The sequence below is a fragment of the Copadichromis virginalis genome, linkage group LG11 (genome assembly GCF_057382275.1).
Source record: "Copadichromis virginalis isolate Kocher_CV1m ecotype Utaka linkage group LG11, C_Virginalis_male_GT1.1, whole genome shotgun sequence".
Lineage (NCBI taxonomy): Eukaryota > Metazoa > Chordata > Actinopteri > Cichliformes > Cichlidae > Copadichromis > Copadichromis virginalis.
The window spans coordinates 22,653,501-22,666,731 of NC_140628.1; the positions used below are offsets into that span (position 1 = coordinate 22,653,501).

At 40.0% G+C, this 13,231-nt stretch overlaps 2 protein-coding genes across 2 annotated transcripts in view; one reads left to right on the forward strand and one right to left on the reverse strand.

The window, feature by feature from the left end:
* Positions 1-582: 582 nt before the first annotated feature.
* On the reverse strand, positions 583-11,216 carry erp44 (endoplasmic reticulum protein 44). Its single transcript, XM_085473742.1, has 11 exons — positions 10,915-11,216; positions 5,556-5,628; positions 4,923-4,962; positions 4,624-4,739; positions 3,776-3,960; positions 3,563-3,678; positions 3,295-3,469; positions 3,032-3,143; positions 2,644-2,785; positions 1,183-1,285; positions 583-1,092 (listed from the first exon to the last, which is right to left on the reverse strand). The coding sequence occupies exons 1-11, from the start codon at positions 10,984-10,986 to the stop codon at positions 982-984; spliced, it is 1,245 nt and encodes a 414-aa protein (XP_085329868.1). The 5' UTR covers positions 10,987-11,216; the 3' UTR covers positions 583-981.
* Positions 11,217-11,901: 685 nt separating this feature from the next.
* invs (inversin) overlaps positions 11,902-13,231 on the forward strand; it is a 37,111-nt gene continuing 35,781 nt past the window's right edge. Inside the window, exon 1 of the mRNA XM_085473739.1 lies at positions 11,902-11,965. Within this exon, the coding sequence (XP_085329865.1) occupies positions 11,963-11,965 (3 nt within the window). The 5' untranslated portion in view covers positions 11,902-11,962. The remainder of the gene's footprint in view (positions 11,966-13,231) is intronic.

The window sequence follows — 13,231 nt, forward strand, 5'->3', positions numbered from 1 at the left end:
CTTTTGATTGGTGGTGGAGGGAGGGAAAGAAAAACCTAACTACATCCACTGCGGCACAATACGGTAAGAAAAAATATAATGTAAGAAGACCCCAGGGATATTTTATAAGCACAGTAAGGGACATCATAATCAATGACCATGGTACCACTCGTACCAGGGAGAGAAGGGGTGCATCTCAATAGGCTGGAGTAGCTCAGTCTCTTTATCTTCAAGCCATGATTTAAAGTTATGCTACCCCTACCAAATATTCTTCTATTTCTTCTTTGTGTTTGTGTGTGTGTGTGTGTGTAGAAGATATGGAGATAAAGCTACTTCAAACAGGCATACAGTTATAACTTGTGCTATACAAATGAGTTACACTTGAGTTGGTCATATTGAGATGCAGCCATGAGGTCAGTGAGACTAAACGAGTATCTCCTGTCAGACAGGCTGAACTGGACTACCCACAGATAAGAACCGCACAACCGGAGTGAGTGAGGGATCTGTTCTGTTTTTCCTTTTAGTTTTTTCCCCTCAAAAAAAACAAAAAAAAACAAAACACAAAATAAAATAAAAAATGCAGGGTGATGTAAAGGAATAAAATAAAGGAAAAAAACAACAACACTGCATTTAATTTAGACCAACATTGAGAGTCCAATGTAGCTCAAACATATTTACAACCTCCAAAGAATAAAAGTAAAAACACTTCTATTGATGTCCCAATGCCCCACACACACATTGTCCCTCTTTAGCCCACCCACGTTTTTGATTCAAAATAAAAATTGTGAAAGTGTTATGAAAATATAGGTTAGCCCAACATGGTTGTGTCATGGACTCCACTCTCCTCCTCCCGTTCTTCTTTCTCCTCGTCGTCTCTTTTTTTTTTTTTTTTTCTTCAGTAAGGGTGTTGGGTGTTGCTGTTCTGTCCCACTAGCCTGTCCCAACCCTAACCCCCTCCCTGACCCCGGGGCGTGGCATTGAGTCAGAGGAAGGCCGTTAAGGTCACAGCTCGTCACGGTCTCGGCTGAGGATGGTGTAGCGTGTCTCGCTGGGTGCCAGCTTCTGGAACGAGCTCTCTGGAGGACTGCTGGCTGCTTCTCCGCCCGTCTCCTCCTGAGAGAAGAAATCGGATTTGAAACAAATGGTCAAATTTTGCCTGAACTCCCCCGAAAAAAAGCGACTCTACTGCCTCCGGTGACTAACCTGTCCAGGCGTGCTGTCCGTGGGGTCGGGCCCGTGGTGGAACTCTCGGTGAAGCTTACCAGAGTGAAGGTCCAAAACAAACTGTTTCAGTTTGCCAGGGACACTAAAAACACAGAAACACATGTTGGACATCAACCATCTTTTATCCAATTTGAGGTTTGTACAGTTGTTCCTAAAAAAACAAACAAAAATAATCCCTAATACAGCTGAAACAAACCCCACTTATTTAGGAGGCTTGTTACCATAACCTTCAAGGGTTACTCCTAAAGGACTTTCAGGGGGTAAAGAGCTAAAGAGTAAAAGGAAAAATTTAATACGGTGGATCATTTATGCATTCCAACACACAATGTCCGACAATGGAAAAAGAACTGCTTCAACTACAGCGATGATCAGAATTAGACGTTAATATGAGACGCAGCAGCAGCAGAGGACACCAGTCCCTGCGGACATGTCATCAAGCAGCATTAATCCATATCTACGCCGCCCTGTAAAGTCTCCCTATTAACGACAGGTCATGAGCTGCTGTCATGTCACACAGGCAGCGCTGGTCCCGAGTCACCAGTAACCCAGTGTGCACACGCACATATATGTATATGTGTGTGTGTGTATATATATATATATATATATATATATATATATATATATATATATATATATATATATATATATATATATATATATATATATATATATATATATATATATATATATAAATAAATGTACACTGTGCTAATGCAATTACAAGCCATGTGCCACATGTAGTGGTGATGTGATGTAATTAGGCTGTGGAGGGCTAGTCAGTCCTCGGGGCTTCTGTCTATCTGATCAGACTCTGATTGGGGACGGAGTGGGGGTGCATAATGGTGGGGGCACAATAAATAAGATTAAATTAGATTAGACTGGATTAGTTTAGCACTTATTGCACGTGCCAAATCATGTCACATTAGCTCCAGTGTCCTGGCCCATTCATAAAGGACAGATTTGAGGAGGTGTGACATTTCTCTGGTGTCGATCGGACAGAGGATTATGGTGTGTGTGTGTGTGTGTAACAAAATTTGTCTTATGAAGAGAAGGTCTCATTATGAAATTAACATTATAACAATACAGGTAAATTTTATATAATTTAGCTGATCAGTATCCAACAGTAATTCCTCAAAACATCCAAAAGAATGCTGGTTATGAAACTGATTGAACACGAGAATGATTCAATTGTAAATTACAAAGTAAAGTCCAGTCGTGGACAGGTTTCATTTGTAGCTGGCCATTTGCTTTTTCTTTCTTTTTTTATTATTGTATGAAACAATAATGAGCCTATATTCCTGTTTGTTAAATCTTGGATATACTTGAACAAAGATGAGGTGATATCGCAAACCAAATTAATTTATTAAAATTAAGACAGTTTTCTTATTTATCAACTTAAAACAAGATTGCCTCATATGGGAAGAGTAACGTCGTACTTACTTGAGGTCTTTGAAGTCGGGGAAGACATACATGTGTCTGAATGAGTCTATGGCGATAACGGGACAGTCAGCTGGCGTTTTTTGGATATGGAGCAGAGGATGGCGGAACTTATCGCAGTCCGCATGAAGGAAGTTTATTGACCCTGAGGGAGGAAAAACCAATAATACCACTTATTGTGAAATATCTAGGAGGGAAGGAATTTACTGACTTGTTGCAATGAATGCACCCTGTTGCAGTACCACGCTCAAATTCAGCAAGCTCTTTAGAAAGAGCCTTTCTTTCACAAATGGCTTTATAAACCCGAGGCAATGGAACTGGCCCGATTCTTGTCAATACAGTATAAAAAGAAAAATGACTTCCCTGACAGATACAAAGTGCACACACTCACCTTTCTCACCGATGAGCTGGCGAGCCACTTCATGCTGGAACTTCTCTAAGCTCTCTGTGTCTTCTTTAAGATGGAACAAGATGAGGAAAGGGATTCCTTCTTCAGTCAGCTCCTGGAAAACACACAGTCAAAAACAGATGGAGTCAGAACCTTTTAAGGCCTCAGCAGTTCCACACAGACTCCACAACAACCCTCCTGTTTTTTGAATGTAAATATATACTTACATCTAGAAGATAAAAACTAAGCAAAAGCAGGTAACAAACCTCTCCATTTTCAAAGGTGATCTCCCTAACCAGAGGCACACACTTGTCCTGGGCCCAGGCGTAGGTCAGGTCAAAGTTGGTGAGGGAGCCGAGGTAAACCATGTCAGGAATGCCCTCGCCCATAGGTTTGTAGACCACATTGTCTCCACTGAAGCGCTCGGACCTAGACACCTCACTAGGACAGTCAATTTAAGGATATAAACATGAAAGGAAGAATAACGCTGAAACCGTGGACCATCGGTGGATCTAGTTGGTGTCTGTGTCTCACCCGAAAGCGGCCAAGAATGTGCAGTCATCTCGAAGGATGTTGGCAACTTTCTGAAATGTTCGATAGTTGTCAGAGTCCTTGTTTTCAAAGAAACCAACGATGTTTCTCTTGCTCCTCTGTTAACCCCCCCACACACAAAAAAAAGTGTGTATAATTAAATGATATTCATTTTTAAAAGGGGAAACTTGCACATTAACAGAAACTTCCACCTACATCCACAGAATTAATCTCCTCCACTGAGGGCAGCTCTTTCACTGGGTCGACCTGCTGCTGGCGGATGAAGTCAGCGATGGCCGTCACTGACCTCTGACCCCTGTACTCCCTCTTCATCATCATCCCATTGCGGAACAGCTTCAGTGTTGGATACTTGGTGATGCGGTAGCGCTGAGCTATGTCCGCTGCGCTCAGGCAGAGGGGGAGAGGAAGTTAAGCAAAGAAAGAAATCAATTGATGAAGAGTGAGAAGAAGAGTAAAAACACATGGGGATGGGTGGATGGGGAGCGGCGCGGCGACGGAGACAGCAGTTAAACCTCAGTCTGAAAACAGTGCCTTCAGTCAGCTCTGAGCTCTGATCTCCCACATGAAAGCAGCCCCCCCACCAAGAGTAAATATTCTCTCTGCACACAGTGTGTGTGTGTGTGTGTGTGTGTGTGTGTGTGTGTGTGGCAGGTGTCAATCTCCCAGCAGGCGGTCTCTAAGCCTTCGGTCTTCACAGGAAGCAGCAGTTTTGTCATTAGCCTTCAAACAGTTTGCAGGTCATCAATAATTCCCTTTAATTTGCTTTATCTCAAAAGGCTGAGGCCGGTGGTTTATGTGGCTGTGCTTTGGTGTGTCGGGCATCTATGTGTACATATGTGCATCAAGTATAGTAAAAGTATAAGAGCGCGCGTGTGAGTGTGTGCGCGCCTTTTTGTTTCCTGTATACAGAATGATGCCGTTAAGAGTTTGAGGTATTAGATCACCAAAAACACGAACCAGTTGGCTCCATTTTCATAATACAGGTACAAACAAATCATCAGCAAATGTCAGTGTCAGAAAGGAAAATTATAAGTATTACTCACAATGCTGGTCACAGTCGACGCGAGCAAACACCACCTGCTTTGTATCAGGGAACTCCTCCCTCACTATGTTAGATGCCTCCTCAAAAATTGGATGGAGCATTTGACTGAATCTACACCTGTGGGATGATCAGGAAAGTGTTTTCTTTATTCCCACTTTAACTGTAGGAATTTCCTACATTACAACAGAAAGCAGTGCATAAAAACCCTTTACAAATGAATAAGGAAAATGTGGAACTTTAGCAAAACACTGGCATTATAATGAGGTGGTCCAATGACACAGAGAGAAACAACACACTTACCAGTCTGCGTAAAAATTCACTAATGCCACCCCAGCATTATCTGCAAGGAAACAAACAGGGAAGAAATGTAAGCCTCTATGTATTACTTGCTCTAATGAAAGTATGTGCAGCTAGTAAAATTAATTAAGAAACCAAATTAAATGTGAACCCCGTCATTTTTCTGTGACTGATGGAAGAAAACAAAACAAAACAAGAAAGCAGTTAGAGAACAATTTAGCCACAGGAAAATGAAATGCTGCTTAATGAAAAGTGGATGAGCCGAGGAATATCAAACAACGGCCATAACAGTGGCGAGCTGCTTATTTCCAGGTCATCTGAGTATTGTAGCAAACACAGCTAGAGATTTTGGGAAAGACGTGACTGTGCGACACTACAAAACGTGTTGACAGTAAGATGACACAAAAAACAAAACACAGATTTAAGATGCAAAACCAACAATCAAGATCTTCCTTTGCTACCAATTTAATAAATAAAGAAATATACTTATTTACTTTATTGTCGACACTTAAATGACTAGAGACTGTTTGAACTTGTGTAGATTTGAGGATGTTATCATCGTTCTCTAAAATATTTTTCCCTTTTATATAATGTTTGCTTTAGGACAAATGTGAAGAATAAAGCGTGACGTCTTACTTAGGACGTCGTCAATGTTGTTCGAGTCCAGGCTGACGATTTCTGCCTGTCCGGGAGTAGAGAGGCCCATCACCTACAGACACACATGGAATGGACGGATTAGCAGTTACAACTTAAAACACACATGCCGAGTAAGACCGCTACATCTCCATCTGTGTTATGACTGGGGAAGGACATAGATCAGATTTTATTGATGTGATAGCTCAGTTTGCTTACTGATCAATTATCTGCATGAAAAATAAGCAGAAAAAAGGCTATGAAGTGACTCATGTGTGCAAGAGATCTGCAACCACATCAATAATAAAAAAAATTAATTTATTTTATTGCTCCTATTCTGCCATTGTTTTACTAAGTGTTTTATCCTATTGTGAAGTGTCCTTGGGTGACTTGAAAGGCGCTCATAAATAAAATTTATTATTATTATTATTATTATTATTAATAATAATACAGCTTACGATAAAATGTGATTTAAAACAAAAAAATAAAATAAAATAAAAACCACAATGATAATTTTGGAGCTGTTTTCTGTGATCTGGAAGCGCAACTGGAATTGATTTTCAATTCTCATCCTTAATAAGGATGAGTTGAACACTCCTTCCTTAAAACGTAGCACACCACAGTGCTGCTTCACACAATTTTACACCTGAAATCGCCGACAACCAACAGGTTAAATTTAGGGCCACACACAGAAAACCTGGGTCGTTTTGGAGAGCGGTTGAGCCAAGCCAATCAGCTAAAATGTACTTTTGGCTCATGGCTGCCAAAGCAAATATGCATGGCACCATGTTGTTAAGTTCCCAGATGACTAAGTGACAGTGTTTTTTTTTTATGACCCTGTAGTTGGAGAATTCACAGTAAGGTGTAACGTGTCCATTTGAAAATGAAGGGATGGTTGTGGATTTCAGAACTAAGACTAGAACCATCTCTCCTGTGGCGATAAATGATCAAGACTAATCAGCTTAAATATCTTCTTATAATAAAACACGATACAGAGGGGAAGATCAGAGTCAGAATCAGTTTTATTGGCCAATTATGTGTAGACACACAAGGAACTGAGTGCTGGTTACTTCTCTGCTCTCAATGTACGTAACACAATTGCAATAAAATTGCAGGTATGACCTTGAATGACTTTCCTATGATTGCTGAAGAAGAACCAGCCAGTCCTTGATGACCATCCTCCATCTATGATGTTCAAGGTGCTACCATCTGGCTCCAGATGCGATATGCCAACATGTGGGACAAAAATTAAAAACTCATCTCTCCCAGGTCTCTCTCTCGCCTAGTGTTGGATTTTTAAATCTTTGTGGCATTTTTATGTTGTGTTTATAGTTTATTAATAACTGTGTGTTTGGTGATTTCTGCTGACTGTACAACAAATTGTCTCCAGGTGGAAGTAAAGATAAAAGTAGAGCTTCATGACAGTGGATCCTTTACCAAAAACTTTCCCAGTGTGCCCCAAGAAAACTGAGCGTGAGTGTCATCTTTCCACTGTTTCTTGTTCCTGGGACTGCCCAGAATTCTTCCCTGCAATTCCTGGTACTGAGCTAAATATACAGTGCACACTCCTACTGTTGCCCTGCTTTGTTTGCAGAGCTCTAAAGATTTTTCCACATATGAAATCTGGAAAATGTCGGGTGAATTACGTGAGGATATCATCTGGAGTTGCCCATTCTCACAGGTAGCACATAATATGTACTTCATGTAATTCTCGTCCTTTTTACAGGAAATTTCCCTCCACTCAGTTTATGCTTGTGAGCTGCCCGGAGTAAAGCGCAGAAGACACATTACGACCACTCGTTAGCTGTGAATTACCTGGATTATCATTCTTGGCACAAATCAGCGCAACCAGGCATCGCAGAGAGCATGCACTGGGGAGATCACATGTGTCGCTGTTGTGTAATGTCTAGGAAAATGGGAGGTATCAAGTGCAAGCTTCAAAGTGGCCTTGGATTTCTGAGTAAAATATTTATTTTCCCAGGATTTTTTGTTAATTCACTAAGGTTTATATGGAACACAGTATACAGGAAAAGCACTATTTTTCTTTTTTGTCCACACTGTCCAAAATGCACTATAATGGTGGAATGTAGACGTAATAAAGATCTTTGAACATTGAACCATTACACTGAGATGGGTTTTTATTGTGTTTATTTATTTTATACGAGTCGCTTCCGAGATTAAGCCTCAAAACACTCAGCCTTTTTAGGTTTTTTTTTTTTATTTTTTTTATTTTATTTTTATGGTTCAAAGGTGTGAAAATAAGTGTCATAACTTTCTTTCTTTGCCTTGAGCCCTCAAAATATTAGCCAATTCTTAATGTTTTATTCATCACTCAAAGGTGTTCATTGCAAACAATTATTTTGTACGTTTTTGTACAAACATCCTTTTGTCGTCAAATATTTGACAACGCTTAGAAGAAAACACGGGTTGGAACTACAACATGTGCATAACCGGATTACAGCGACATTCCAGGTCTCACATTCTGCAGGGTGCAGAACAGGTGAGACCAGGTTTCTGAGATACAAGTACAATCGAGGTTTCCTATTCACACCCTGCGGGTTTCTAGATTACTTTGTGATAAATGTCAAAGCATTTAAAATGTACAGGAGCACTGACACATGGGAAATTTTACTTTTACTTTGTGGAAAATGGCGAGAGGAACTACAAACACACAGATGCAAATATAAAAGGAAACTGTAGCTAGAATAAACTGTTACTAAATGAGCCTATTTTTAATCATGCAAATGTTACGACAGAAGACAAAACTTTCCTCTTTTACCAATTATTTCATCAAGGCTGTCAGATATTACTCGTGGATCTCCATGCCAGAGCCACTGTAGTCAAAACGTAACATTACAACACACCATCTAGTTATCTGTTGTTATCTTTGCTGACTTAAGATCCTCTTTAAACAGGATACGTGAAGGTCGGCCAGTTCTGAGGAAGTCGACAAACTTGTAAAGAGTGACACAGCTCAAGTGGCCTTAACGTTTGCTCGCACACAAGCCGTCACTGCCTTTTACTTTAAATAAATAATGATTAAAGAAACAAAACAAAACAAAACAAACAAAAAAAGACTATCCTACAAAATTAGGGCCGCAAACAACCAATTTCTTCTGTCATTAAATCACATGTTCATCAGGCCTAAATGAAAAAAAAAAATGCTAACACAATATAGTTTTAATTTGATAATTTTAAGTAAGGAAACAATTTCTCACATTTGAGAAGTTGTGACGTGCAATTTTTCAGTGTTTAACCTATTTTTGTTAATCGGCCCTTATTTATCACAGCAATTCCGCACACAGAGGCAGGCAGATCAGGTGAGGTACCATCCCTTCACGGACACCATCCATCTTGCTTCATATGTGTTAATTAAATTGATTTTAAACTACTTTAAACAACATGTAAATGTGGCACTGGTCTCACTTTTTGGGGGGGGATCGGCCTTGGATGTTTCAGCCATGTCTCAAATAATATTAAGCTAAATACACCTCATGGACAAAAGTGCTGGGCCATACCTCTTAATCAGTCCCATTGCCACAGGTTTATAAAGCTCAGGTGCCTAGTCATGCACGCTTCCTTTAAACATTTGATAAGAGTGGGTTGTTCTAAAGAGATCACTGAAATTTCTTCCCTCCTGGAAATTCCAGATCACTTGTAAATGGTATTATTTCAAAGTGAAAGTGCTTATGAACCAAAGAAACTCAGCTACAACATTGTGCCAAGCTCCAGAGCAATGTCACAGAGTGTGCAAAAGTCACCAGTGTTTTGCTGAATCACTAACTGCAGAGCTCCAGACATCTTCTGGCATCATCATCAGCACAGAAACTAAGCACCATGAGCTTCATGGTACAGGTTTCCATAGCCAAACAGCTCCTGCAGGCTTAATATGATGTAGCCCAGTATTTTTTATATATAAGTGACACAAGTGTTAATGATGTTGACATTTCCTCAACAGGGTCAATAAACTTTCTTCACATGGACTAAAGTAAGTTCCGCCATCCTCTGCTCAGTATCCAGAAAACTCCCGTCATGGCCATAGACTCATTCAGACACATTTATGTCTTCCCTGACTTCAAAGACCTCACGCTTTCATTTAAGCTGACCTTGCTTTAAACTGATAAATGTCAAAACTGTGTCTTCATGTCAGTAATTTACTTTGTGACATCATTATGTCATCATCTTTGTTGAAATATATTCCAGATTTTAAAAAATAATAATAAAAAAAAATACAGGTTCGTTTTTGACTTTCTTGTGTATGTGACTAGTTTTCCATTACCTATGGCCCACCTCCCTTCCGCCTCCCAAAAGGAATCACTCACTATTAACACCAGTTTCCTTATATTTTATGGAGTTCTACTTAATTATGTTAATTTACCCAATATTTAGCTATATGTCTGGATCATAAAACTCGGCACCTCATCCGTTTGGTCTCCATCTATCTATTGCTTATATGCAACTAAGCTTTCATGCTACCCAGCTGTTTTCCTTTTTAATTCAAATTGTAATGTTTTTATTTATTTGAAATTAGCACAATGAATCCTTTTGTTGACCGATTAAACTACAGCAGCACCAAAGTATCAGCTCACATCATCAAAAACGGTAACGACTTCCTCAAAGAAGGCACCGCACCAGATTGATATTCGATATCACGGTGGTCTGAAGCTCGCACACAAGTTTTAAGTTTTCACTTCAGGGCACACTGCTCTCTGGCTAGTTCCGGGTTGTCAGCCAATGAGAATGAGCCACAACAGAGGAATTCACCAACCGGCGAGCTTCATTCAGAGACACATACAGAAACACGAATAGTCCCACATTAACTTCAGCATCAATACAGGAGCTAATATTAAAGAAGGTCAAACGCAGCAAACCTTCATAAATCTCTTAAATTAACAATGCTAGCAACTAGAAGTTATCTAACTGCTGTCAATGTGTGGTAGCGCCTAATGCTAGCTTGATGCACTCCTACACCTTAACAAAGTTACCTGCACTCAAACTCTAGCTTTTAACGATTATAGCTACTGCAACTCAAACACATACTGTAAATTACAGCTAGTTCTAACAGTGATGTTCAACACTACCGGCTACACTGCAGCCGGATAACTTGACTAGTTTTGAGGGTTGCAGGAGGAAACACAGCCAGAAGGCCTCCTCTGTGAACCTGCTAAACATCTGCAACACTAACAGCGTACATACTGGTCAACTCAGTCACTTCATAAGCCACGTCCCATGCCAGTAGAGGCTCGTCGCTTAGCTAGCAGCTAACTAACCAGCGGCAATTACTTAGCTAAGCTTAGCTATGGAAGCTACCAACAGCCTGCGGTTACCGTGCACAGTCCACGGCTTTCATTTGAATACATACCAGCAGTACAGCCGTGACAAAGCGGACATCCACAGAGGGAGGTAGTGCTAACAGTTTCATTGTATGGTGCATTTATTGGAGGTGGTGGTGTTAAGTCTTCCCAGTATGTCTCGACGCCGCTCTTCTCACTGCAGCAGGAAGCCGACGGCGAACCAATCTCACGGTGACCACGGAAGCGTGAGCGACACTTCCTGGTAGTTGCTAGGCTTTGTGGATACTGTAGTTTTTCTGGTACCTTCAAGCGGCTCACTTGAATGAAGAGAAAACTCAAATTATGGCGAGTTGTTGTTTTACGATACTAACGGGAGTTGTAGTATTTTGTCAACACAGACAGTGGCGATTCAACGGGACGTCTTGGAAGAAAACTTTTCAAAGATTTTCATCCTCGCCGAAAGAAAACCAAACGGTAAATATGACGACGACGAAGAGGAGTGAAGGGAGCACTTTGTTAAAATGCTATGGCACGAGTGTTTTACTGAGCGGATCCATTGCCAAACACAGTTTTTTTCCTCTGGACTTTTTCAGTGCGATTATGAATAACTGATTTCTCTGAACACGATGGAGTTGCATCATTATGCTTGAGTTTTTTGCAATACTCCTTTGTTCACCGTCTAGCTATGTGCTTTATGTTTTCCAGCTAAAACAAACTTGGTTGCACAAATCTTTTTTAAATATTTAGATACCTACTTTGATTCACAACTCTCCAAAACCTCTGCAAATGTTCTCCATAAAGAACAAGAAGGAGGAAAAAAGACCGTTTGTGGTTAATTGCTGGTTTTTAAATCACTGTTTAACAACTCAGAGCTATAACTATTATAAACAATCTGTTACTCTGAGACATGTCTCCCCTGCCTGTAATCAGTACAGTGTTATGCTGGCAGTTATTTGTTTGAACAGGTGGGCTGATCTCAGTATGTGAGCGAGCCTCTTTCTCTGCCCTGGCAGGAGTCAGGATCAGGACAGGTAGGGGACCTGGATGCACATTCACACCCACTGAGGATGCTCTGAACTGGGAAACATCTGCTGAAGTGTCCCCCTTAACGCAGATATGGTAAGACTCCGGTGCACTTAGTGCAGTTAACCAGGTCTAATTTGATGTATAAATCCCTGAAGTTTATTTTTCTATTGGTAATGTCTTTAGTGTCTCAGCTGAACTCCCGGTCTTTAAATCTCTCTCTAGAGTCAAGACCGTGTGTAACAAAGCTAATTGTGTGTGTGTGCAGCAGCAACCTAATTGTTAAGGAGATTAAGCTGGAATGTTGAATTGAATCCCAGCATTAATATTTTATGGGCTAAAGCTGTCCATAGGGGGCTCACAGTGTGCGAGCAACTCGCAGATGGAGTGGGGAGGATTTCTCAGTGATAAAGAGAGGGAGGAGCTCCATATCCTTTGGGTGTCAGTGCACATTTTATGTATATATATATAGTTATGAGGTATGAAAAATCCTTTGATAAACTGTCTTTACTGTGTTTGCTCATAGATGATTAATAATGTGAATTAAAGTTGGATCAAAGTTTTGAAGAGCAAACAACTTTTACTGTTATTTTAATTTAGCAAAAATATTATATGTTATTTATATAAAATTACTCATTGAGAAGAGGTAATGATGTAAAAGTTGAATATTGGTCAATTAACTAAATACTACTGAACAGAAGGACATAGGAAAAATGAATATATTGTGGAGGTATGTATGGTGGTCCGCCACAATATATAAATAATTTGGGTGTTGCAACTACTTATTTTTGTGAAAAACTTTGCTGTTGAACTTTAATTATGTTTTGCATACAGTCACAAAAAAGAAAGTATACCCTCTCTCATTTCTAGAGTTGTACATATCAGAACATAAAAAAATCATAATCAACACCAGATATGTTAAACTGTCATTATTTATTTAACAAAAACTAAGCCAAAAAGCATAATCTGTGTGTGGAGAAGTAAGTACACAGTAAGTAAAGTATTGTTTCCATAGGAGTTAAGAGGTTGATTAGCATCCAGGTGCTGCTAATCAAATCCACTTGTTTTACTCATCATCGGTAATGGTGAGCACCTTTATAAAAGCAGATGTTTTGGCGGCTTGCTGGGAAGGCTTATAAAGCCATTTCAAAACATTTTCAAGTTCCTCATTCTACCATGAGGAAGATTATTCACAAGTGGAAAGCATTCAAGGTAGTTGCCAATCTTTCCAGGATTGGACGTCCCAGGAAATTCACCCAAGGTCAGACTGTGCAATGCTCAATGAAACTGCAAAAGACCCAAGAGGTGCATCTGAGAATCTCCAGGCCTCAGTTTGCATGTTAAATGTTAACGTTCATGACA

Bases quoted from the DNA above. Each gene is read 5' to 3' on its own strand.
- erp44 (XM_085473742.1), bottom strand. From the start codon at position 10,986: ATGCACCATACAATGAAACTGTTAGCACTACCTCCCTCTGTGGATGTC. The intron at 3,961-4,623 runs GTGAGTAATACT...GCCTGAGCGCAG, and splicing joins CGTCGACTGTGACCAGCATT to CGGACATAGCTCAGCGCTAC. The intron at 2,786-3,031 runs GTGAGTGTGTGC...TTCCTCCCTCAG, and splicing joins CCAGCTCATCGGTGAGAAAG to GGTCAATAAACTTCCTTCAT.